We start from the raw sequence: 24,365 nt of genomic DNA on the forward strand, positions 1-24,365 counted from the left end.
TAGTACGCGGATCCGAGTAAATCAGTCATGATCCCCACTTCGTAATATGAGCTTTGTAATACGTACCGGCCATGAGAACCGGGTTCCCATCGTCGTCTGAACTTGCAAACACACGGTACAGAATGACAGACAAGTATGCTGGTATGAAAAGGAGCGATCCAATGCGGAACATCGCGATATGCGAGAACCGACCCCTCGGAGGGCTAGACATATGCGTCAGGGCTGATGAACTGGTCTATGGGACAAATACTCACCCGATGTTCCTACGTGGGCGAGACACGGGTTAGAATTGGGGATGAATGAGAGAATAGGCGTCTAGCTCGCGGGTACAAGTAGAACTGGTAGGCTATCTGCGCCAAACACATCAAGGCAACTACAAAATTACGTGAATATTACCAGTCACACTCAGCGCGCCGAAATAACTTACTCAGCTGCGAGAAATGCCCTGCGTTGAGGTTGAGTCCTCCCAGAGGCTATTTGCTGTTGCAAAAAATCAGTACAGCGGACCACCACACACAGTGTCAAGCAACTCACGACACGAGGTAAAGGTAGAACACCTGATCGTGCGTCGTCGAATGGAGCGCCAACAACCCATACTGAATGATGATCGCCACAGGGAGCAAAGACATAAGCGAGGGCTCCCTCTCCAGCACTTCGGCCTCGGCCTCAGCAGGCAGGGTCTGCTGGTCCCTCTGCCTCTCCATACTCGGCTCGAGAACGTCCGGAGGGCCTTGCTTACCCAACTGCGCGAGCAGTTGCTGCGCCTCGACGACGGCGGGCGGCGTCCGCACACCCGCATGCGCAAAGATCGTGGGCGTGCTCCCGGAAGCGCGCCGGTGCAAAGGCGTGGCGTGCCCTGGTCCTCGTTGGGCAAGCGCGGTGAGAATTGTGATGAGCGCTGGCATTGCATGGAGAGGCGGCCGGAGTACGACTGGCGCCGGGGCGAGCCCAGCGGTCGTGGCCGGCGCGCGGTCGAGAACGAGGGGCGCTTCGACTGCGAGCGCGCAGATGTGTGCAAATCCCGCCGAGAGAAGCGGTTGTTCCGAGGTGTCGGCGTAGCCCCTTGCCCAACGAACACGTCATCCTCGTTGAGGTCGTCGAGAGCGGACGAGACCATCACATCCTCATCGCCTTCTGCGGCATCATCTTCAGCTTCATACTTGTCAGACTCGAAGCATTCATCCTGTTTTCAAAGCTGTAGCCACTGGGCGATCGACAGCTCGGTGAGCCAGGACGTCTGAGAGCCCATACGATCCCGCGGCGGGGAGCGCAGCTCGTGCGGGGTCTCAGCAAGCTTGAACGGGTCCCGGTCATTGACGAGAGTGCCAAGAGTCGGGCGCATTGCGGTAAGGCGACGAGAGTGGGGAACCGGGGGCGCAGGCGAATCACGGCCAGTAAAAGGCGAGGCGGGGTTTAACCGGAAGGGCGACTTCAATGGGATGGAGGGATGAGACACCACGCCCCCTAGGTTCTGCATGAGATGCGCGCTACCGTTCGGCGACCCTACGGAGCGGTGAGTCGAGAATGAGAATGCGGAAACGAACTCGCGGTGCAAAGAGGGCGATCGACTGACTGCATGTTGCGTGCGGTAATCTGCGCAAACGACATTCACGACCTATGCCCTGCATCTTCAGGCAGAGCGCATCCCGCGTCAGCACGATGTTCACCGCATGATCGAGCTCCTGCCGCCCTTTGCGGATTTGGTCCGGGTTTACATGGAGACCATCGACAATCTGTGCCTGATGCTGCGAGAGAAATCGGATCGTCGGACTCGACAGCTGCTGAGCCATCATGAGCAGCGCGATGTGTTGCGAGGTGTATGCCTGCAGCAAATGTTAGACCGCCCACGGCAATCAGGCTCTTCTTGAAGTTGACTCACCCACGCATCGTGTTAAGGCCGGACTCGGACTGCTCGTATATCTCCATTTCATGCTGAGCGTCTTGATGTTGTGTTGCGCCGGGCCCTGCCTCCTTGTTCGTACTCCGCAGCCGGTGTCGAGTAGTGCTTCTGCACGATGAAGATTTGTGATTGCAAGTGTGCCTAGGCGGAAGCACCGGAGTAGTAAGACTAGTAACACGACGTGGAGTGGTGAGTTAACAATGAAACACGGAAACAGACTCACGGCGGGAGCTCGCACGGGACGTGATCTAGGATCCGCTACCGTCCTTCAGTCGATGTTTCGGTCGCAAAGGATGGGCAGGGTGTTTCCCAGATGCAAGGCGGGGAGGTGTTGCATGTGCTGCGTCAAGGCGTAGAGGCGGCGTGCGCACCCGAACGTATGTGGATGTAGACAGCGGGGTAGGGTACAAAGGGGGACACGGGCATATGGCGAGGAGGAGGGATGGGCGGGTCGTAGAAAAGCCACGGGATGCGACTACGCCGTGCAAGGAAGCACCGTGCGAGAGACGTCGCGCATTGCGGCAGGCAGTACTAGTAGGACTCAGCATGCAGGCCCAGGGCGGGGTGACGTCGTGGGCGATTGCGCATGCGCCCAAGTCTGAGTTCGCGCAGTCACGACCGACCCACCGATCACCCAACTTGAAGCGCCGGACCTGCGGCGCTCACTAGGGAATTCGGAAGCAAACTGTTGCGGCTGCGCCGACGATTCAAAACAGAGTTTCTTTTTGGATCCTCCATGTATTCGATGCAAAGGACAGATTCCAGCCTGTCCGAGGGCTTATTCGGACAAGCTGAAATCGCTGCCGCACTTACGAACAGGCGCCTATGCACCCGCAGGGCCCGCCTCTGCCCTGCCCGGTGTCGCTTGCACTGGCACTGCCAATGTGCAGTGTCGGAATTACGAATCAATTCACATGCATACTAGACTTGGTACTAGTCTTCGTCGATACCTGTACTACTAGTGCCTTCTGCCGACTCAGAGCCCGAACCTGCCTCTTCTTCGTCAAGCACCCGAGTGAGAATTGATACTGCGCGACACCAAATCTCTGCGCGGGGAAGCCACAAGGCATGTGGTAGCTCGACGCGCAGAGACTGCTTTCGCTTTCCGACGGCAAGGTCTTCATATGTAGGGTAGCCTTCGTCGTCCCACTCGTCGTTGCGGATATTCAGGTTGCGAGGAAGGTAATTGAGGGCGGAGATCTCCTGCAAGGTAGCCCAAAAAGCATCCTCCTTGTCCTCATCACGAAACGGGTTTGCGTGACGTGCCACTTTGACAGCAGCATGGCGGATATTTGACTCCTGGTCAGCGATGATTCGGGCCACTAACTCGTCGTCCTCTGACTCGCAGTCTTCATCGCCCTGATCCCCGTCCGAGTCCTCACTGCTCTCATCTTCATGAGCACTCTCGTCTTCATCCCCTGCGACCCATGCACCACTGGCATTGACTTCATCGTCACCATCATCATCAGAAGCATCCTCTGCTTCGCCATCGGACTGGTCCTCCATTGGCTCGTCTTCGTCATCCGTGTCCGCTGAGTGCCCTGCACCCGTCTGACCGAGCCTGCGGCGCTTCGGGGTGCCGTCAACACCATAGTACTCGGTGAGGTCATTGACATCGTCGTTTTTGTATTTGTCTTCATATGTGCCGACAGTGACTCGTGCCAAATGGCGCATATCCTGGGCAGTGAAAGTCATCAGAATAACCTCTGCAAATCGTAAGAGAAGAACTACCGATGGTGTTTGATTACGATGTTTCCCAGATACAGCATGTGCATTCCAGTGCTTGACCCAATTGTCTGCATCCTCATTGATGTCGTCAAGGAACAGCTTCTGCACAAGCCATAAGTGTGCTGGATTCGATGCATCAAGAGCATGGCGAGTTTCAAGGCGAGTAAAGAAAACCCGCCAGCGCCGGACAAAGCCTTCGCCGACATCGACCCATGTCCGCTCAATCTTCTGGTTCCTCATCGAGCTACAGGTAGTCTCAGTAACAGTGATGCTCTCATTAGAAAGTAGACGTACGACCCAAACATGAATGATGCTCGATTTGGACCCCGCACCATGATCATGTATGCTGATACCAAGATGTTCTCGCCACCACGATCGCCTCGGACCCGGAGTGGCAAGCCGTGAGTCTTAGTGGCCCTCACAAAACCACGAAGCACCGTTGATGGCAAGTTGTTGTTTGCAGCTCGCATCCACACAACCTGGAGTGCACATGGTCAGTGAATGCCAACTGAATGGGAGCAGCAGTCGCACGAAATCATCCCAGCCATCAACACCTCCATGAATGACAATGCCCCATCGAATCAACTTGTGGTGGCCGTCAATGTGCCACAGGTGATTAGGCCGAGGAACAGTGTAAACACGGCGCCGAACAGTCTTATTGCGGCGGAGGGCTGCACCTATAGCATCCACTCGTTTTATCGAGTCAGAGATGCGAAGCCTCTGAACTCGCAGCCAGTTCGCTCGGAAGAAGGAATGAACATGGCGAATTCCAGCGTTAGGCCGCTCGATTTTGAAAGCTCGGATCAAGTGGTCTATCTCCTCATCAAGAAGAGGAGTATACACTACCGAGATGTTGTAGGTAGCCATACAGCGAGTGACTGTGGACCGATGAACCCCAAGTGCATCAGCAGCTTGCTGAATTGAGATCTTGCGATACGGAGCGAACGTCTCTTGCAGCCACGCTTTGCTAATTACCTTCCTTGGACGACCAGGCTTGCGCGAGTGTTCGACAGTGACCGGGTTGAGCATGACAACATCACGATGTTCCCTGTGTCGTTCATGTCAGCAAGACTGCTATACATGTGGTACAGCCAGTAAAGATCAGCCCATACCGTTCAGTATTGGCCTCAATTGCTAGTTGAAGGCTCGCTCTCATCCTGCCGATCTGACCGCATACATCTTCAACCCAGTCCCGAACCCCTTCTTTCAGAAGCTCTCGTGCTACCTCCTTGACCAAAGGGATGACTTGGCTCTCCAAGCGGTCCACACAGATGCCCAAGCGGACATGGTCACCTTCCTCCTGGCGAAGTAGTGTCGTAATGTGGTCGCAGAGGTTAGAGATTCGAGGATGAGCAGCATGGACATTGTTCGACCATACCCTCTGACCACTAGCTGGGTTCACTGGGAGCTGAGGGATGGTGGCCATACCAGCGACGCGATGCAGACAATCAGATGTGCGCGAACCAGCACCAGTTGTTTGCGCGTGTTATCAGCATTGTCGTCGCAAGGCCCCCAGTCAATTGTGAGATGCTATTAGGACCAGCATGTGGTGGGAGGGATCGTGCTAACTACGCAAACCACCATCGTAAATGACGCGCCGGCAGCGCTGCTCTGCTGCTCCGCCTCGAGCGGGTCACTGCACTGCCACCTATCGTGCTTCTCGTGATGCAGCAGGGCGACTCGCCACTCGATTCGAACTTGTAGACAACCATGTGGAGCACTAGCAGACCGCGGTGTTCAACTTACCACACTTGGACTGTCGCCGATACCGGACGAGGTGCTAGAGTTTGGCATCCCGCGACCGCGCTTCTCCATAAGTTGCGATGCTCGGGAACGACTCTTGCCTGCGGAGTCGGTGTGAACATGAATGCTGGTCTCACTGCTGCGCGGATGCCGCCTGCGTACCTTGGCATCTGCAAGGATGGTTCATTCTTCCAGGACGAGCTGCAGGCACATACACGGTCTGCCAGAACGATGAGAGAAGTGAAAGGCAAAGGGCGAACGCGACGTACGCACACAACGAGCTTCTTACCAGCCTCGCCCATCGCCCGCCCAGACGACCTTGAGGCTGCGCTTCGTCTCGAGCCCGACGATGCTCACGTCGAGCTTCTCGTAGAGGATTACCGTCGTCGCCTGCGGGCTGACGTAGATCGTCGGCGAGATGATCTCTGCGGCGGGCTGGTTCGGGGACCGCTTGAGGGTCGACTTGGGCGTGCCGTTCGTCGCGTGCGCCGTCGTGAACCGCAGCTTGAATGGGTTGTGCCGTAGGTGCTCGCCTACTTTCGCGGACATGTACCCACGGATGATCAGTAATGCAACTCGGCCGGACGGACAAGGTCACTTACAGCATCGTAGGTTTGCTTCTTGCTGAGGATGAGGTTGAACTCCGGATGATCATGAACGGGCTCTTCGAACTTCGGCAGGAAGAGAACCATGACCCTGTTCTGCAGGAAGTCGTAGTACTGCATCGGGTTCGAGTAAAGTCCATACCTCATAGACCTTCGCAGGCGTCCCCGGCGTCCATCGCATCCGCTCGTTGACCATCGGCACAAGGTCGCTGACCTTGCTGGCCCGCTGCACCTGTATATTGCCGGCACCATACAGTGTCTGCTTGGACGTGTCAAAGTGCTTGAAGAAGATCATAATAGAGCCTGGAGGGACGTCGGACTAGCGGCATCTTCAGTCATCGGTGTGTACGAAACAGGAAGGTACACACCTTGGTGGGAGTACGAGATCGTTCTCATTGAGAACCAACTCCGTATGCGCTTGCTCAATGTGTTCCCGTGGTTCGCCTTCACGCGCATTGAGCACCGCGAGGTGCCCACTGTAGGACCGATATACGAGCTCTACGGGCGTCATCTCCGCCGCAAACATGGATATATGTCTTCGCCACCGCGGACCTGGTCCTCGAGCTGATTCGTGAGCTGGGAGTCGTTGTGGTTGGCGCAGAACACGTACCACGATTGCGCCTCCTCCAGCATCTCCTCCAGCGTGCCCAGTTCCTGCCCACCGGTACCTGCTCACTGAGGTGTTGCTTGTCGGACGAGTCGTCGTAGGCGGCGAGTCTCGCCTACCGGGCTCTTGTGCACCGGACGAGACCGCGCTCGTGGCCTTGGCTTGCAGTTGTGGGGCACTTGCTGAGTGAGCTCGTGAGCTCCTTGTCCAGCCCGCATACCATCTCTCGCCCCTCGCCCCTCGCCAGAGTGTAGGTCGTCGGACTCGACCTGGGTCGCCCATTCCGGACCGAGGGCGACGTCGTGCGATATCGAGGTGTATTGGCTCACTGAGTATCAGAGCTCCTCGATTGAATGTACCAGCCCGGATCGAGCAATGCACGAGGACGGGAAATATCAGTGCGGAGCTCGGAGACACGATGGAGCTGCGGAGGAGGGAAGGGGCAGTAACGCGCGGCGGAGTGAACACGAACGCGAGGGGAAGGCGAAGAGGAAGAGGAACGCAGCGCAAAGATGGCTCATTCGCGATCGTGGCGAGCCACTTGCCCGAGATACATAAATAAGCGCCTGCCAATACTGCCTCCCAGCGAAACTCAAGTCGTTTATCCTCGTTGAATCATCACACCCAACAGCAGCAAAACTTGTGAGTATGATACACTCATAATATTGTACCTCAGAAAACATTCAGATTAGCGGAGGTCGCCCAACTGACCGAGAAAATCCATTGGCCAGGGCGGGCATCGCGCGCACCTCGGCCGCGGCGTGGTCTCCTTTACTGCTCTGCGATTTTCTGCTGCTACTGCTACGCGTCTATCTACTAAGTCTGCGCGCCATTGCCTGCCATCTCCGCGAGATGGTGCACCTCCACGTCCGCCGCGCTCGAGGCGTCGGACGCAGCCCACAAAGAACGGCCTGCGGATTCTGAATCAGGGAGCGAGCGACCCGGCCCGAGTAGCTGATGCTGCCCGCCCCCGCCGGCATCGAACACGGTCGCATACGCCCACTACGCCGCACTCGCGCGTTTCTTTCGTGATCGCGGCCACGTCGACTCTGCTGGCAGGCTCCGCGGACTCGGCGAGGTGAGACGGGGACGACGGGGCGACCACTGGGCGCGCAGAGAGATCGCGCAGCACAGCGTTCGTCTGGAAGGCCGCCGAGGGTACGGTGGGCAAGTGCGGAAGCGCGGAACATAGGCGTGTAGGGTCCGTTGAAGGCGAGCAGGGGCGCCTGAGAGCGCAGGGCCGCCCGGAGAGTCCTGCGTCCGGTGCGCGCTGAACGGGCAGATGCGAGTGCGCGTCGGACGAGGGCACATGACTCGAAGGCTGATGTGCGGAGCGCGGGCGCGGAGAGCCAGAGGGCGGAAGTGGAAGCGCATCGAGTGCGGGGGTGCGCAAGATACGGACGTGCAGGAGAGGGAGGCGTAGTGCAAGGCAGAGGAGAGAAGGGTGGCGAGGTCTCACGGGCGGGCGCACTCACTTGAGTCCTCTCAGCTCTTGTGCGCAAGCTCCACTTTCCTTGATTACTTCGGTGTAAGAGGCACGAGAGCAGAGATAGATGGGGAAGTGCATAGTGACCATTGAGCACGACCGGCGGGAGCCGTGTGTCTTCCCCTCATGACCCATATGCTTCCGCGCGAGGAGCTGCATACTCCCGGTCTCAGGCAGCAGTCGTCGATGACTTGAGGCTGAAAATTGTATTGCGAGATATTGAATAGCCATTTGGCAGCGCGAAGACGACCACGAACCTAAACCATGCGCAACCAAACCCATCAAGACGTGTTGGCTTTCATCTTCCGGCAGCATGCGCATCGCTCTCATGCCGGGTACCCGCTCCTTCGTCCGCACTTCGGCCTTGAACCACGTCTCCTTCCTCCATTGGCTCGCGGCGCATCGCCTGCACCTCCTTCCATATCAGTGTCCATCGCGAAGTCGCCGTGGCTATGTCCGCCCTAAGGCCCGGTTGCTTTGAAGAGAGATCCGCTCTCTCGCAAAGAGGCGTAGTTAGTATCATTGCGCGAGAGTCTGCCGAGAAGCGACGACTCTGTGCACCTCATCAGGTCAGGCCGTCAACGCGAACTATTGCCGCACGCCCAGAGGCTTCGTCCGGAAGTAGTCTACCAGCTACCGGTGATTCCTCTGCGATCGGGGTAGACGACGAATACGGGCAGGCTTGGACGTCTTCACCGGTTCCTCTGATGCTTGAGGAGCCTGTGCAGTCTGCAACAGGCGTGCACGATCCGGGTGAATGTTGGTTGCGCTATTGGCGGGGGAGACCTCGCGGGAAGGTTCGGCGCCTGGGCGATCCCAGGCAGGCATGCCATCTTCGCGGACGCCACGATAGTCGGAGTGCCGAGTTGGTTCGATGTAGACATCACGATTGGCGGGTCGAGGAGGAAGCAGCGCACGCGGCGGAGCTAGGGAAGCGTGGCGGTCATTGTACGGTGGTCCAAGTCGATCTTCGAGACTAAGTCGTCGACCGCGGGGCCGAACATCCACGGGTTCCTTGCGACCGTCAGGGAGATCAGAGGGCCCGAAGTCAGACTGCCGACCTGGTCCAACTGAACCTGGCCCAGTAGCAGATCGAGCGGATTCGCGGACGGTGTCCTTGTCTCCTCGAGCGTTATGATTCCACTGTGTCTCCTCCAGCGCCACGAACAGCGCGTCTTACGCGGACCAGAACTCGCCCGGCGTACACGCTAAGCCGCTGGTTTGTACCGCCGTGCCGAATGGCAACTCCTCATCGTGGTCCTTCACCATGATCTCGCCGCGCGCACCTCGAACTTCTTCCGAGCAAGCCGGATGTTCATCCTCAGCGCCGCAGTCTGCAAGCATCCATGAACACCGCACTCCATCATGCATTCTCCGAGACCCACGCACCTATTGTCGGGTCATGCGCCGCGATGAGCACGTACACGTTCTTCGTGAGCTCGTCGAGCACCACCGTGAACTCGTCCAGCTCCATCTCGAGTGAGTGGAACTCCTCGCGCACGTGCGAGCACGCGTGCTTGAGAAAACATCTTGATCAGCTCGGACGTGCGCTCGTAGCGCGCCGGCAAGAGCCGGTGTGCGTCCGCGTCTGCCTCGAGCTCGGACTCCCGTGCAGGGAGTGAGCTCTGCGAGGTTGGCGTGAGCAGGCCGTTCGTTGTGGCGTGCGAGGAGGATGGGGAGGAGAGCACGGGGAGCTTACGAGCGGCGCGTAGGGAGGAGGAGAGGAGGTCGCGATAACGAGGAAGGTGGTACGCTCAAAGGGGATCACTTCGGTTGCGCTGCAGGCGTGCGCGAGGGTGGTGAGGTGCTTGGAGAGGACGACAGCGTTTAGAATCAAGGTTGGACTATCCGGGACCGCGCCTAAAGCTTCGCGTGAGGAGAATTTGAGTAGAGGCTGAGGGAGTGGCGCACCTTGTACAGGCTCTCGTCGTATAATTCGTCCCGAACACGGTCATAGACACGCTCCCACTTGCCTGTTGAAGCTCAAGTGCCTTCGTCTCGAGGGTCTGCGCACGCGAGCCGCTGGCGAGTTCCATCTTGTGCACAAGGAGGAAGACGGCGGCGTCGGGGCTGTACTGCTGGAGCGCGGCGAGCCAGTCGCGGTAGTACTGGAGGTCCAGGCTTGGGCATGTTGCGCCACTCGACCCTAGAAGACGTAGATCATGACGCCGACGTGCTGGAAGATGGTGGACGCCTGCAGCGCGAGGTAGGTGTCCATGAGCGCATCCTCTCGATGCACGCGGTGGCGCGCTGAACTCGGCGCCGCGTATTTGTACGACCTTGAGTGGTGAGGCAGAGGTGGCTGGGCGACTACTGGGTGCGCGGGGAGTCCGCACATCCCAGTCTTCGTCCGCCGGACAGCTGCTTGTGGGGCCAGTTCCGGTCGAGGGCGCGTAGGACGAGGATAGGGGTGCGCAGCTCGAGGGTTGACGTGCAGAGCACGGATGTGAAGGAGAAGATGCAGGTGGCGGATATGGAGGCGGGTCGAGTGAGGAAGGATGCGCGGAACACGGTCGTGGAGGAGAGGGACGTTGAGGGCGAGTGGCTTCGGTACTCACTGGAGTAGGTCCGATTCTTCTCCCGCTTGGCGTTGTGCGGCCGCTCGACCTCGAACTCCGGAGCCGCGGGGACGGCAAGGTTACCGGGCGCGCGGCGATTCCGCACAGCCCGATGTTGTTCTTGAATGCGAGGGCAGGCGATCCGAGAGCGGACGGAGACTTGGCAAGTGGGCGTGACTTGGGATTCGAGGGGCGCAAGCGCGTTGAACGGGGCTCCTGTGCCCGACGCGCGTGCGGAGTGTGCTGAAGGGCGAGCGAGTGGACGGGTGGCAGTGGACGGGTGGCAGTGGACGGGTGGCGAGGCGGTGGGCGCGTCGAACGAGATCGGGGCGCATTGGGCGGGAACGCGGAACGTGGACGTGGAGAGGACAAGTTCGGGAGCGCGCAACTTGGAGGCCAGGGTGAGGAGAGTGGTGGGTGATGGACCATAACACTCACCGGAGTCGTGCAGACTCTCCTCTCCTCTCTGCAGATCTCCCTACACCTCTCCTCGCCGTGTACCGTCCTTGCGCTAGTCGGGGCGTCCTCGGGGTACCTTGAAGCTCGCGTCGACGCAACCCGCGACTCAGCGAACACGCCCTCAAGTCCGCGCATTCGCACGTTCCATGAGCTCGCCGGGGATGGTGCTGGTCGAAGGCGGGGTGGCGAGGTGGCGATAGCTGCAGAGGGGCAAGAAGGGCGCCGGCGTTGAGCGTGCGATGAACCGCCAGATCTGAGATTGCGGTCCAATAAGCGCGCAGCCGCTGGCCGCCCTGCGACTCCCCTTCCAGTCTCTTGCAGCTCGCGACCGCACCCGCTCTTTCCGTGCCCGCTCAGTTGCAATGGGGAAGAGAGCCGAAAAGTCAGTGCGGGCTCAGGCCTTTACTTCCATTGTCGCCTCTATAGTTGGTGATGAGCACGCTCTCGCTCTAATTCCCCGAACCTGCGATCCTCGGCCTCGGGGCGAATTCACCGCTCTACTTGAGCAGCTCGCATCTCGCCTGCCCAGTCCGACATACTTGCCCAAGGACCTCTTCTCAGGGTTTTGCACCTGGGCCAACGATCCAAACCGCGACCTCCCTGGCGCTCTGCGAACTGCGATACAAGCTCGCAACCGAGCTGTTCAGTGCCGCCGAACAACGATCCGCCTCTTCGTGCAGGCACTCGGTGGGATCAAGCCCCTTGATGAGCCTCTCAAGGCATATTGGCTGAACAAGAACGCGAACTCTGTTCGTGTGAAGGCTCTCGAGGCATCGGAGGTCTACCCCGAGTTCGACACCTGGGTTGCAGAATCCCTGCAGATCCGCGTCTGCTGGACCCGCGCCATCGAGGAGGGCAAACAGGCTGATCGCCGCCACAAGAGGCACCCGATTGAGCGGGAAGAAGCCGAAAGGCTAGCGTATGAAGTTCGTGAAAACGAGAATGTCGTTTTTCGAGACATCGACTCGGGCGAGATCATCATGATCGTGCTTCGCAACTTCTGCCGCGACGCTCTCGTGGTGGAGGGGGTGAATGCTACGATGGAGTTGGCATTGGCTATGCGGAAGTCGGTCAGGGTGAGTAATATTACCAGTGTATTCAGTTCATTCTGCTAACAAGTCCCCCACAGTTGGAGGATCCGGGGAAGATTGTCAACTTGGGGTATACAGCAGGTGCTCGCAACCACCCTCTTTTCGACTGGACCAAAAATCTGAAGTCGAAGAAGCACGATCCGGATGACTTGAAGGACATCAACTTCGAGATCTCCTCGGTTTTTGCCCTATTTTGGGCTCTGCTGCGAGTCCACCTCCCGCAGGAGGTCCTTCGGGGCTTCGAGGATTACCTCGCAGACAACGATATGTGCCGGATGGATGCCGATGAGAAGCGGGGCAATGTTGAAGGCGAGTACGTGGTTCAGTGGGGTGACCAGCGAGTCGAGTTTGGAGGCGCCGAGCTCGCGCCACCGGCTGGCGTTGCTGGATGCAACTACGCCAGGTATGTTTGACTGTTCCTCTGGACTACAATTTCTGACAGCACGATGTAGAGCCATCCATAATGAGAAACAGCCCCAGAAATGGGCTTTCTCGTGGACGACGAAGCGCGACCCCCAAATGAAGCGCGGGGGCCAGTTCTACCTGGCGAAATACGGTATCAAGGTCCGCCAGGCAGCAAACACCATGGTTGCCTGGCAGCCTGAGCATGCCCATGGTACGAGTCTCCTCCCGGGAGGGCTGCCGCGACGCGAACTCCGTGAAAGCTCCGAAGCTCCAATCCTCCAAGCAGGCCTAGCCTTCGTCACAAGCACGCGCCTCGCAAGTACATGGAAGTCGTACCTCAAGCACAAAGATGCAGAGCGCGCAAAGGCAGAGTATATGCAGAGTGCGGAGGATGATGTTGCAGCTGCTAACACTGAGAGGGATATGCTCGCGGAGCAGTTGGAGAGTCTGAAGGAGTTGAATGACCTTCCTCCTCTTACTGGTGATTATCCATGCTCAGATGATGTCTGCGCTGTATGTTCGTAGGCAGGCAGAGAAGATACAAGCATTCTATTGACTTGGATCACTACAATGTAGAACTCATTACATTACCCAAATCATACTCATACAGAGGGCATACAATTTCTCCAACCCTATGTCATCCTCGTCCTCCTCGAGCAGGTCGTGAATCGTATTGCGAAGCTCACTGATCGATTTGTTGCACTCACCAATCTCAGCTTCGAGCTGGTGCGCCTCCACGCACGTCTCGTTGTGCTTCTCAAAGTACCACTGTGGTACCTCGCATTCGCAAAAGCGACAGAGGATCGCGCGGCGTTGATCGGCCACGCGAACAGGAAGAGTGTAGCAGGCTCGTACACCTGTTGATGTCCAAAGCCTACCTGTGGCGCCTCAGCAGAGCTGGCTCATCACCAACCTCGCCGGACTCGAGGAGGCTGTTCCAGGCAGTCCGACTGACCAATGGGCCTGGCGACCCACATTGTATGCGTCGGTGTACCCTCCTCACGTTCCGTCATGAGCATCTCCGACCACCTGCTGGTACAGGTTATTGTACGACGACTGACCGGGTTCAGTGTCAATGACTTCCAGTCTGAATTGCACCTCCACGATGCGTGAATCGTCGTCGAGTAGCCGCCAAGTCACATCGCGGAAGGCATGCCAGCTAGCCGGAGCAAGCAACCGCGATATCCATGTTCCTATGAGGTCCTCCTGGTCCGTTCTGAAGCGAACGATGATCAGCACGTTATCATTCCACCTATGAAGTTATGCACACACGTACCCGATAACGTCCCACCACTCGACCACTCGAGGCAGACTCGCAATAGCGAGCAGTACCTGGGCATACCAGTGGTGTCCGCGCCAATCTGGGTGCTCGTCCCGCGCCTTACCGATGTTCTCTTGGTATTCCCGTGGGAGGGGAGACCGGGAGGGAGACGTGGAATGCGAACTTGCACTGGAGCGAGGCGTGTGGACGGGAATATGCATCGTGCAGGATAATCGTCGGTTCGCTAGGGTTTGCGCACTCCAATCCCGCGCACTCTCGCTTGCGCGGACTGACCACCTCGGGTGGAGGCGTCGGACTGGTGATGGAACCCAGCGCAGGACTGGAGGCGCCAGTACTTGGACGCGACATCGGTCACGGACCGACCCCGGGGAAGAGTCGAATGGCGCCGCAGAGAGGCAGGGTTGTGGAAGACGCGGACGCTGTGAGAAGCCCGGGCAACGGTGGCCCGAAGATCAGTGAGTGCTGCGTCGCAGGATCTTTATCGAGACACGCACGTTGTCGGCTGTGATGATCGCCTTCTGGTATGCCTGCTGGGGCCGGCACTAGGAGCGGAGGCGGCGAGGCGGAGAAGTCCTCCAAAGACATACCTGTGGTGGACGAGCCTTCGTGCTCGTTTCCTTTGCTTGACCTGTGCCCTTCCCTCTCCTCTCCTCTCCTCTCTCCTCCTTCGCCTCCCTTTGCGCTCCCGGCTCCGCGTTCTCGTGGTTCTGTGGATTGGCACTGGACTTCACGCGCCTCGTGCGAGCTTGGGGACCAGGCGAGGAAGGAGGAGCGGTCTTGTCCACGCGCAGGGTCGCCGCATGCCCCTAGTGCAGTCGGGCGGTCGGTGTGGCTGCCCGAATCGCGGTCAGACGAGGTCAGGACGAGGTGGTGGCGGTCGAGAGCAGCGCTCGGAGCGCACACCGCCGACGCGGGCTCGTGACGCACAACGCTCATCACGCGTCGTCGGTCGCGTTGAGCGTGTCGCGCGAGAACAATATATTGTTGTGAGCGAGTATCATAAGTACGATGGTGGGCGCCAAAGACTTGTTAGATATGTTGGCAATGCGAAAGTTTTAGATATACGAGCCACGAAAGTTTTAGATATACGAGTGTCGACAGTTTTAGATATACGAGTGTCGATAGTTTTATATATACGATGCACGAAAGTTTTAGATATAGAGTGTTACAAAGATTAGATCTGGGATAATAAAGCGTCAAACGGTACGCCATAGTCACGAGGGTCTTCTTCAATTCACGCGATATTGCGACGTTTCGAGTGCCTTTCCACGTCAGGATAAGGACGAGACTGTCGGAAACGACCGACGATATCCTCGCTCCGAGCATACCTTGCAGACAGTAAGCACATACCACAGCCAGATTTGAAAGCGTTCTATACACATACAGCTATGCGCGGTCAGGGCTACACTCGTGATTACATGGGCATATTATCACGTACAAATTGGATATATATGCTGTATCGATACTACACGTCTGGTAAGTTGGGGTGACGTGGAAAAGTATCGGCGTGGAGTTTATGAAGGTGTACTGCAAATACTGGATCAGAGACGCGCATATATTAGCTCCAACGCGGGGAACTGACCATAGATATCACCGGGTTGACCATGCCAAGTACGAGGATCAGGACGAACAATGTCCGACTTTGATAGAAGAGCGCATATATGCGCATAGATGCGAAGACTACAGGCAGATGGCGTCAGACCAAGCGCATACATTCACCGTACTCAAAGCCCACCTGCTGCGCTTGTCAGTATGAGCACGTCTCCAACCATCTGTAGGCGGATGACGATCACGCAACTTGAAAAGTTCCGGGCAATCAACATCCGGGAACGCCGGACGGGATACATCGCACTGACCTCTATTCAAAACGCTTCATAGAACAAAGGTCAATCTCAAGAATCATGTCTGGCATACGCACACGTGTGGTCTGCCAGCTCGGCCAGGACAGGTAGCCCAGCATGATGACGATGATATCGAGCAATGCTGTGTACCTGAACGTATAGAACAGCGCGGAGGCTGCAGTCAACTTGTTCCTCCACATGTGCTCGACTTCGCGCCCGAACGTCAGGCAGTAGTCGTAGCAGCAGAGCGCTGAGATCTGTCTGTGAGCGGGTACGTATGCGCGTAATGGATAGGCGACTTACCCGTCGCTGCGTAGCACATATAGTTCAGCAGACGGCTATGAGGTATTTCAGACGACTCGATCAGGATTCAGGCGAAGTAGATGGTCAGACGACTTACTCGTCCTGAACGAGTGCGCTGGGCGTGGAGGACATAAGGAAGGGGCCGGAGTGAGCGAAGGTGGAACGTTGCTGTCGCCTCGATTGCTTGAGTGCTGTTCCCTGAGAGAATCCTTAGAAGCTTCATACAAGAGTTCAGACGGCGGTGCACGATGAAAGTATGACCACAACCACAGATTGCTTAAATCCCGCCCCGACCATCACTGTGGTGGTTGAAAATGAACTCTGGATTGCTAAGTGTGTTAGCGTTCATCACGACGGGTGTCTGACAGAACTGTAAGGTTGACGTATGCCGCTCCTCAGCTCAGGCTGGTTGTTGCAGAGGTATCAGATGTGTGAGCTAGTAGCAGCCAGGTATATTAGCCCACCGCGCTGGCAAGCCGCATCCCAGCAGTGTTCAATATCATACCGAACGACACAGACTGCGCTTTCGTGCGCATACATTCGGCGACGCGCAGGAAGTTGAGAACGGACGTCGACGACCATCTCAGCCGACGCAAGGTTCGAAGCAGAAAGCAGAGAGTTCGATGCAGAATCAGACGGCAGGGATGAATGATGCCAACTAGGGACTAAGTCAGCGTCCACTGTACAGTGATTGTGCACACACATCACGTCCAGCGGATGATGACGATGAAGAGGAGACGTTGTCCATCAGTGGGACATCGATTCTATCTTCAAGATTGTTCCATCCGCTTCTACTGAACCCGATCAAGTGGAGGCGCTGTAGGGACAGCCTTGTCCTAATCCTTGACTTAGCAATGAACCGGTAAATCGAGCCACCACGATGCAAGCGGTTGCATAGTTGTGGACGAGGCTACGCAACAGTGTGTTCAGTCATTGACGCGTGTCTCCTCACAGCCGTCCGCCACTGAAGTCTCCATCGCGATGGGGTACTCACCTAAAACACCATAATCAGTCTGACCATGCCGACAACGGCACCGCTCAACCTGTCCCTTTGGAGCTAGTGCACATAGCGAGGAATGAAAAGCCTGGGTAACATCACCTGCGCATGATGGTGCCCTTCGTCTATGCATTGACTACCGTATCGACTGAGCTGGCAAGCCGCAACGTGGGCGGCGCGGGAGGCACTACTTCGGTGCTGATGATCCACCGCTTTTTGAAGAGTCTGCCCGTCCTACAGCTGTTGTAGAGCCTGCCTGTCCTACAGCTGGTGTAGAGCCGAGACCTTCGCTTGCACCTGCGTTCTGCTCTTGCTGGGCGATCCGTGCACGCCCTGTGTGAAACAGCAATGTCAGACAGCATAACAGTGATCTCACAAGACCACATACAGTCCAGCTTCTCTGACGGCCTTGCTCCAGTAAGGTCCTGTGCCTTGCGACGTTCGTTTATGCTCTGGCGAGCATAGTAGTAGCTCACGCCCGCCGCAGCGATCAGGGAACCCCAGCCAAGCAACTAAACGTCGTCAAGCCGCCAAAAAGACAGTTCACAGGCCACCGTGTAGATTGAGGATACCCGTCAGACTTTGTTCAGACTGAGGAGGTATGAGACGAACCTGACTCTGAGGAGTGTTCATGGTAACACGTTGAGGCTGCCAACGAGGAGACCAGCCGGCAAAGTCCGGGTCCGCGCTCCGCGCAAGTTGGGCGCTTACGCTCTCACAGTCACCGTACCAGCCGTTCACTGCGTTCGCCGGAAACATATTAAGTACAGCCTTCCTATCGGCCCTCTCGCTTGGGACTTGCCTGCCTTGTCTCAGTCTGTGCTGGGCATTCGACGGGGAACTGTCGGTCGCCATCGATGCGAATCACCCCGTTGACATTGACAACCAGGTAAGTTCAACTACCAGTCAACTTCTTAACCTAAACTCAATGGGCCAGAGTTCGACATGCAATAAGTACATACACATGACCTCTTGCCAACGCGTGGACAACTTCATCTGGCCAGGCGATGATCAGGTTCATCAGCCTTCCACGAGAACTCTGACCAAACTGTGACGCACGGAAGTGCTTACTGGGTGAGGTGAGACCATGCCAGCGCCAGCGCATTGAAACGATGTTGACTACGTCTCCAACCCGAACCCCGGTATGTGGTAAGTAGCCTGACATGCGGTCCAATCAAGCCACTGATAGATGCAGGGGGGACAGAAGACCTACACAGGTGCAAGCCGTCGCGACCGACGCCATACTGCAACATACTTCATAACGAACAATATTCGTATGCCGGTTCACCACCTATACCACCGCTATCGGCCTGTCGCATGCGCGTTCCGAACCTACGTATTCCTCCCCTCTCCGCTATACGTGTCATCTGCCGTGTCAGCGGACCAATGGCATTGTGGCTCGCCATGATCGCCTCATGGCCGACTATTATGGGAGCCGGCAGTCCTATTCATGTCCACCTCGTTGTTTGCTCTGTTTGAACTGATCCGAGGCATGTCCAGGAATATACTTCCACTGCTACCCTACGCACCCCGCTTCGAGGCAGCTGATAATCGCGGTCACGGCGTCCCGCCCTCGGCTCCCCGTACACGACCTTTCACAACCAAGGCTTATGTGTAGTCCGCTGCGGGTGGCCTGAGGTGGTCCGCATTCGGTGGTCACTCAGCAGACCGTCGGAATTGTTGATACTACAGAAGCATGGACGCTCGGACGCTTTGCAGACGGATCGACCTCGGCTCGGCGCATCTGACAAGCTTTATATATGCACTTTCATTATCATCATGGTCCTGCTTCTCCCGCTGACATTTGGCGTACACGGATAGGGTCTTCTAGACAGTTCTAGGTGGCAAAATCAACCGCGTCGATGTACATCTTTGCCAGAGGGGCTGCGCAACATTGTCGAGAAGCTCGGCAGCACTCAGTCGAACGAGGACGAGTATCTATGCTGACGTTGGGATGATGTTCCGTCTTGCTTCGGACAGAAACCCGTGCCGTAACAGTCTAGCACCTTGCGGAATTCTTCTTTCGTTATTCAATGACGGTGAGCTACGTCGTAAACCACATCATATCGGTACTTACTCCAGTTGCTCATGACAGACAACTGACCGGGAAGTACGGCATCCTAGTACCTAATAGCAAAACAAGCGCAGGCCTCCTACATACTCCTCTCCCATTCTCGAGGCAGTGTACCTTCCGGGGCTATGCGCAACTAGAATTGCTTCTTGCAACTTCTGAACTTTGCGAACATCTCGCCACTGACGCATGCGACTTCTTCTGACTGATGCCCGATCTCCACCATGTCAGTTTCCCGACTCCGCGAGCCTAGGCCGGCGCCGACAGTATGGAATAGAGATAGGTACGTTGACAGCGTAATATCCATGAACAAGGTGCGCGACGAGCTTACCCTGCACGTTCGAGCGCGCGGAGGCCATCGTTGCGTCATATTCTCCATCTATTCAAGTGGGAACAGTGGTACGACGCAACCAGTGTCGTCGTCAACCATTCGTATCACGACCCCCATTCGTCAGATGAAGTCTCCCCACTGTGAAGGACACATTCATGCATTCATTCCCCCTTCCACGTCCTCCATCCCAGCTCTCCACATCCGGGGACCCCTTGGCGAAGCGTCCTTATCGAACAATGCGGTCAGTGCACATGCACCCTGTCATCCGTTGACCTTCGCCGTGGGCTCGCTATCAGTAGGCGTCCCGAAGCACGGACACGACGCCGCAAGCAGCGGCGATCCCATACGTTGCCACGCTGTTGGGCATCCTTCCAGGGCTGGCACTACGTCAGTGATCTGCCCCGTCTTCCCCGCCGACACGTTGCGGGGTGTGACGCACACGTCCAGCCTAGAGGTTCTGTGCAGCGTGCGATGGTGTTGGGAATATCCACGTTCGGTAATTCTTTCTCGTCCGACGGGTTGAGTGTCTCTACCCTCCTTTCTAGGCACCCGCGGACATGCGGATAGACTGGGAAGCTGCTATGAACCATTGTCAAACCTTTGCGCGGTTGCTCCAGTGAACCTGTGCCGATGGGTTTCTTCTGTCTCTGTCGTAGAGATAGCGTCATCGTTACGGATGCGTCTCAGCGGGACGCGGACCATCAACGACACGCACAGTGCTCGACGGGCGAGTCATACGGTACCTAACGTACAACCCAGGCCGTTCACTTACGTTTCGCTCGGACCTTCCAAGCCGTTGAATTCGATCACGATCGAGTGGCCCACACATACGCGTATGAGAACGGTCACCCGAACAACGGACCGTGCACCCCAACGAAATTGGCTCGTAAGCGCGAGTTCATCTCCGAGGCGCGCCGGATCCTCCTCACCTGCAACTTGCAAGGGCACGCACGCGCGCTACGCCATGTACTGCCAGTACCACTCGTGATGCCGGCAGTAAGTACGTTATGGACACCCCACGCTCCTGTCCGCCCTAGGCTCGCGCGCCATCTCTCGTTCGCAGAACCGCAAGGCGCCGGGCGCGAGATCAGCTGTGCGCCGTGCCGTCTAGATCCTAGGCACGAGCGTGTATCTAGGTCTATCTCCGTCCATATGTGCGCGCCTCCACCGTACCTTCTCTGGCAACTCAGGCTCAAGCTTCTCCTTCGCGTTCGCCCGCGAATTCCACGCCCGGCTCTCTGGCGGGGCGAGCTTCTCTGTGTGACGAGCGTCGATGGGGTCCAGTGCTATTGGCATGATTCCTGAACATGCGCGTGCGCGTCGCGGCCTGATACGGTGCCCTTCCTGGTCCGCGTTCTGGCCTCCGCACCGGCGCACGCCGCTTCTCCCTCGTAAGCCCATCCTTCCTAGGCCTCCTTCCCTGCGCTGTCGGGTTCTCCCCGCCTCTCCCCGGGTTACGAGACCCTGGCTTCTCGCCGGAAGTCTTCATGTCTCCATTGACGGCCGTCCGCGGGCACATCCTGCCCAAACTGCACGCTCCAGCTCTCAGGTCAGAGCCAGCGCACTCGGAGGCATTGCGCGCGGGCGTCCTGTGCCAGAGGTGGCTGCAGCCTGCTAAATCGGTTACGTATGGGCATCCAGCCAATGTGATCACCTGGATTCTGCACCCCCAGCACGAACAGTGCGTCTAAGCCGGCTCAAGCCCGCGCGCGTCCGTCTCATCTGGGCTAAATACGTGTGCGCCATTATTAGTCCAGCCCTAATTTCCGCTAAGGCAACCATGTAGACGCAGTGCTTGATTTCGATATAGAGCGGCCCGGTCTGTTCGCAAACGGGCACTAAACGGCGGGGACCTAGACCGTTTTGACGACGACCGCCGTGCTTATTTCGCGAGAGGGATCCCGAAGCCCGATTCCGAGGGAGCGCTCGGTGGAGACTGTGGAGGAACGAGGGTGTGGAGCTCCCTCGGAGCTCTCTTTCCAACGATCTGAGGCCCTCGACGGGCTGCTTCTCGTGGAGCGAGATCCGCGGGTCCTTGGCGCGGCCTTGTTTCTGCTGACAGCGGGACGGACTGCACGGGAGGTTCGAGTCGACTTCTCCCCGCCCTCGAGTACGTGTCTTCAGGCTGTTCCGCGGTGTCGAGAATGCCGGTGACAAGCTTCGCAGCACGAAGGTTTCGTGCGGTGCAGGCAGACACCGGACGACGTCTAGATCCGGTCTATTGACTCGCGCAAAGCGAACTCAGCATGCGTTGCGCAACTCAGTAACTCAGTTACTCAGCTGTCCCTCTCGAAGCTTGAGCTTGAACGCGTGGTACACGCACACGAACGCTGTGCGGCGGGGCCGGCTGCCAGAGCTTCTCCCATTGAGTACTGAGTCCTCGCTGCGTGCATTTCCGATTGATTGCTCACTTGCAGCTGGTTCGACACGTCCACGGTGGCCGGCGTCGCTGTCCATCGCGGCGCGGATTATCTTTGGGGCGTCAACGTCCGAATCTATTGCACGTCTGGTGCAGCGCACTCTGATTCCGCGATCACAGAACACGCCATCACTGGTCTGTGGATGCATCGCTGGTAGCACGAGCGTCAGGACGTGACTCACGATCGCATGCACACACCGTAAGTCGTATAGGCGTACATATGTGACACGCAGGGCCGGGCTTCTAGTGCAGGCCGTTCCGGAGGGCGGGCGATCAGCGAGACGCCACGACGCGGTGCAGCGATACCTGCTCTGGCCGACTCTGTTCGCTCGCGGCGCAGCCACGAAGGGAGGGTCAATCGCCCCAGCCTGTCCGCGCGAACAAGGAGAGGGTGATCAGCTACAGACCCTCCCACCCAGATCGCTATCCAACGCACCGCGTCCGCGTCTGCCGCACCTTTACGTGGCGCCCGCGTGTCCACTCTATCAGTGCATCACTTGCCTGGCACACACCGCTGAAGTACTGAATGAGGAGCCAAGGCGGAAAGAGGGACGGCACGACGAGGGTCTCGAGCGCGATCCGGGGTGCTGTCACTCGCAGCTGAGGGGCTCTGAGACGTCAGCCAAGCTCCCGGGTTCGTATGCACCGTCCGAGATCTGCTGCCAGTGCCCGTGGAGCAGCCAGGAAGCCCCAGCTGCAGGAAGGGGTCGCGGTTCGTGTGTTCTCGATTGTCCGCGCGAGCCGCCGCAGGGGCCCGCTGCCGGCAGGACAGGGAGGGGGTGTCGCACCAGGTTAGCAGGCTTCCCGTTCGAGCTGCCATGGGCTTCCCCGGGCGTCCGTATCCTCCCACTGCTGCCAGTCCACGTACCACCCGCCGGGCTCGTGCGCAGTGCAGGGTCGATAGGAGGATGACGCGCGCGCGAAGTCTGAGGCTCACATCGACGTGGCAGATGCCAGCAGTCCTGCAGGTTGGTCTGGGCAGCTGCTGCGAGCGAGCGCGCGCCCGCGCGATAAGCCCCTCCCAATTTGCAACCAAACACACGAGAAGCCAGGCCTCTACGTGAGCGGGAGGTGCGCGCCCGGGGCAGGGCAGGGAAGGCCTTGATGGTGCGTGATACACGCACGATGCAGGCCGAACAGTGGCACACGCGCTCAGGCGGGCAGGCGATTAGAGCGTAATGTTGTAGTAACATTGGTGTCAGATTGCAAGCAGTGGACTAGTGCGGGAGTGTGTACGCTACGATGGGGAGACAGCAGGATAGCAGTGGCACGGCGACTCGGGACGTACGCGAACGATCAGGGTACATACTAGGTGAATTACTAACGCTATGGTCCGGCCGTGGCGCGAGGCGAGGCTGGACAAAGGGGGTAGGGTAGTGGCAAGGAGAAGAAAGGAAGAACACGAAACGGAGGCGCGAGAATACATAGTGGACCACAAGACCGGGCAGACGGAGATAAGCAGGCGATCATGGGATGACACAGAGACCGGGGGCGAGACCGAGAAGGCGAGTGGATGGGAACGATGAGAGAAAAGATGCAATAATATCCGCAGGCAGATGACGAAACATATGATGGCGCTCGTGAGTCTTGACAGACGGGGTCGTTGCTACGGGTCGCGCAGCATCACGCCCCAGAAGATGGGGTGATTGGTGATGGAAGAGGAGGTAGGATCGCGCATCGTCCTGCGAGCGAGCTCAGCCTTGCGCAGCGAGACTGGGCGTGTCCCGGGGATCCGCCGGAGGCTGGGGCCTCGAGGACGTGTTGGGGATGCACCTCAACGGGCTGTACAACGTTGGGCGGCTTACGAGCGCGGGCGATAGCTGTTGGCGTGCGTGGTGGGCGGACGACGCGGTGTCTGGGTTGTTGTGGTCGAGGGTGGCTTGGGAAGCACCGAGGACGGAGAGAGCGAAGATGGACCTGCACGCGGGCTACCGGTCCGACCGACGATGCTAGCGGGTCATCGACGCGCGACGTATCGCCAGTACGTTGAGTTCGGAGGCTGCAGATGGACCGAGATTAGACGCGTTCCGACGCGTTGCAGAGAGCGCAGTACATACCTGAGTGCCTGGGGTGGAGTTGTCTGCGAGCGGAGCGCGTTAGGAGGTCCGGCGGTGAAGAGAGGCGGAACACTCACGAGGTCGGATACACTCCCAGATGTCAACGCCCTTGCCCTTCGGATCCCAGACCCCGCATTGCGAGTGCAAGGCCCAGTAGATGTTGAGCTCCCAAATGCGAGTTGCGTCGCTGACAAGACCGGGCATGGCGCAGGCGGTGGGTGGGAGACGAGGATGCTGGGACAGACGGGGAGGGCGGAGGACGCCTCGGAGAGGAAGAGGGGATGGCAGAACGGCTCGGAGAGCGGGGGAGGAGAATATAAGGGGCCGGGAGGCTATGGGGCTTTCTTTATCGGGGAATCATGGTTACCAGGAGATTTATAGCGGGGAAGAAAAGACGCCGGGTGTAGTGAGACGGTGGTGTGTGGACTGGGCAGCTGATGACATAAGCCTTCTCTTTCTTCAAGCATCTCCATGACGTCCGG

At 57.9% G+C, this 24,365-nt stretch overlaps 8 protein-coding genes across 8 annotated transcripts; 4 read left to right on the forward strand and 4 right to left on the reverse strand.

Annotated features, from left to right (window-relative positions):
- Nucleotides 1–323: 323 nt before the first annotated feature.
- Nucleotides 324–740, reverse strand: B0H18DRAFT_835853 (uncharacterized protein; the record flags this gene model as incomplete). The annotated part of the gene is made up of 3 exons (XM_048039442.1): nt 324–373; nt 428–473; nt 540–740. Coding segments are annotated over 3 exons (297 nt in total), but the record flags the coding sequence as incomplete, so codon positions are not given.
- A 2,153-nt stretch (nt 741–2,893) lies between these two features.
- Nucleotides 2,894–3,874, reverse strand: B0H18DRAFT_830865 (uncharacterized protein; the record flags this gene model as incomplete). The annotated part of the gene is made up of 3 exons (XM_048039392.1): nt 2,894–3,199; nt 3,347–3,577; nt 3,632–3,874. Coding segments are annotated over 3 exons (780 nt in total), but the record flags the coding sequence as incomplete, so codon positions are not given.
- Nucleotides 3,875–4,717: 843 nt separating this feature from the next.
- B0H18DRAFT_1064909 (uncharacterized protein) lies at nt 4,718–5,591 on the forward strand. The gene has a single exon (XM_048031167.1). The coding sequence runs from the start codon at nt 4,977–4,979 to the stop codon at nt 5,163–5,165; it is 189 nt and encodes a 62-aa protein (XP_047884762.1). The 5' UTR covers nt 4,718–4,976; the 3' UTR covers nt 5,166–5,591.
- A 65-nt stretch (nt 5,592–5,656) lies between these two features.
- Nucleotides 5,657–6,865, reverse strand: B0H18DRAFT_962592 (ICP0-binding domain of ubiquitin-specific protease 7-domain-containing protein; the record flags this gene model as incomplete). The annotated part of the gene is made up of 6 exons (XM_048043122.1): nt 5,657–5,875; nt 5,974–6,090; nt 6,119–6,279; nt 6,345–6,474; nt 6,529–6,644; nt 6,703–6,865. The coding sequence occupies 6 exons, from the start codon at nt 6,863–6,865 to the stop codon at nt 5,657–5,659; spliced, it is 906 nt and encodes a 301-aa protein (XP_047884763.1).
- A 2,661-nt stretch (nt 6,866–9,526) lies between these two features.
- Nucleotides 9,527–10,296, reverse strand: B0H18DRAFT_1064917 (uncharacterized protein; the record flags this gene model as incomplete). Its single annotated transcript, XM_048031168.1, has 3 exons — nt 9,527–9,929; nt 9,981–10,177; nt 10,225–10,296. Coding segments are annotated over 3 exons (285 nt in total), but the record flags the coding sequence as incomplete, so codon positions are not given.
- Nucleotides 10,297–10,522: 226 nt separating this feature from the next.
- Nucleotides 10,523–11,156, forward strand: B0H18DRAFT_1064919 (uncharacterized protein). The gene is given in 3 exon segments (XM_048031169.1): nt 10,523–10,900; nt 10,915–11,015; nt 11,066–11,156. The coding sequence occupies 1 exon segment, from the start codon at nt 10,568–10,570 to the stop codon at nt 10,802–10,804; it is 237 nt and encodes a 78-aa protein (XP_047884765.1). The 5' UTR covers nt 10,523–10,567; the 3' UTR covers nt 10,805–10,900; nt 10,915–11,015; nt 11,066–11,156.
- Nucleotides 11,157–11,448: 292 nt separating this feature from the next.
- On the forward strand, nt 11,449–13,107 carry B0H18DRAFT_893745 (uncharacterized protein; the record flags this gene model as incomplete). The annotated part of the gene is given in 3 exon segments (XM_048041383.1): nt 11,449–12,162; nt 12,216–12,502; nt 12,516–13,107. The coding sequence occupies 3 exon segments, from the start codon at nt 11,449–11,451 to the stop codon at nt 13,105–13,107; spliced, it is 1,593 nt and encodes a 530-aa protein (XP_047884766.1).
- A 133-nt stretch (nt 13,108–13,240) lies between these two features.
- On the forward strand, nt 13,241–14,731 carry B0H18DRAFT_1064924 (uncharacterized protein). Its single transcript, XM_048031170.1, has 3 exons — nt 13,241–13,798; nt 13,859–14,283; nt 14,359–14,731. Exons 1-3 carry the CDS (start codon nt 13,658–13,660, stop codon nt 14,408–14,410), a joined length of 618 nt encoding a protein of 205 aa, XP_047884767.1. The 5' UTR covers nt 13,241–13,657; the 3' UTR covers nt 14,411–14,731.
- Nucleotides 14,732–24,365: the final 9,634 nt, after the last annotated feature.

Source organism: Fomitopsis serialis (genome assembly GCF_022376445.1).
Source record: "Fomitopsis serialis strain Sig1Antser10 chromosome Unknown B0H18scaffold_374, whole genome shotgun sequence".
Taxonomy (NCBI): domain Eukaryota; kingdom Fungi; phylum Basidiomycota; class Agaricomycetes; order Polyporales; family Fomitopsidaceae; genus Fomitopsis; species Fomitopsis serialis.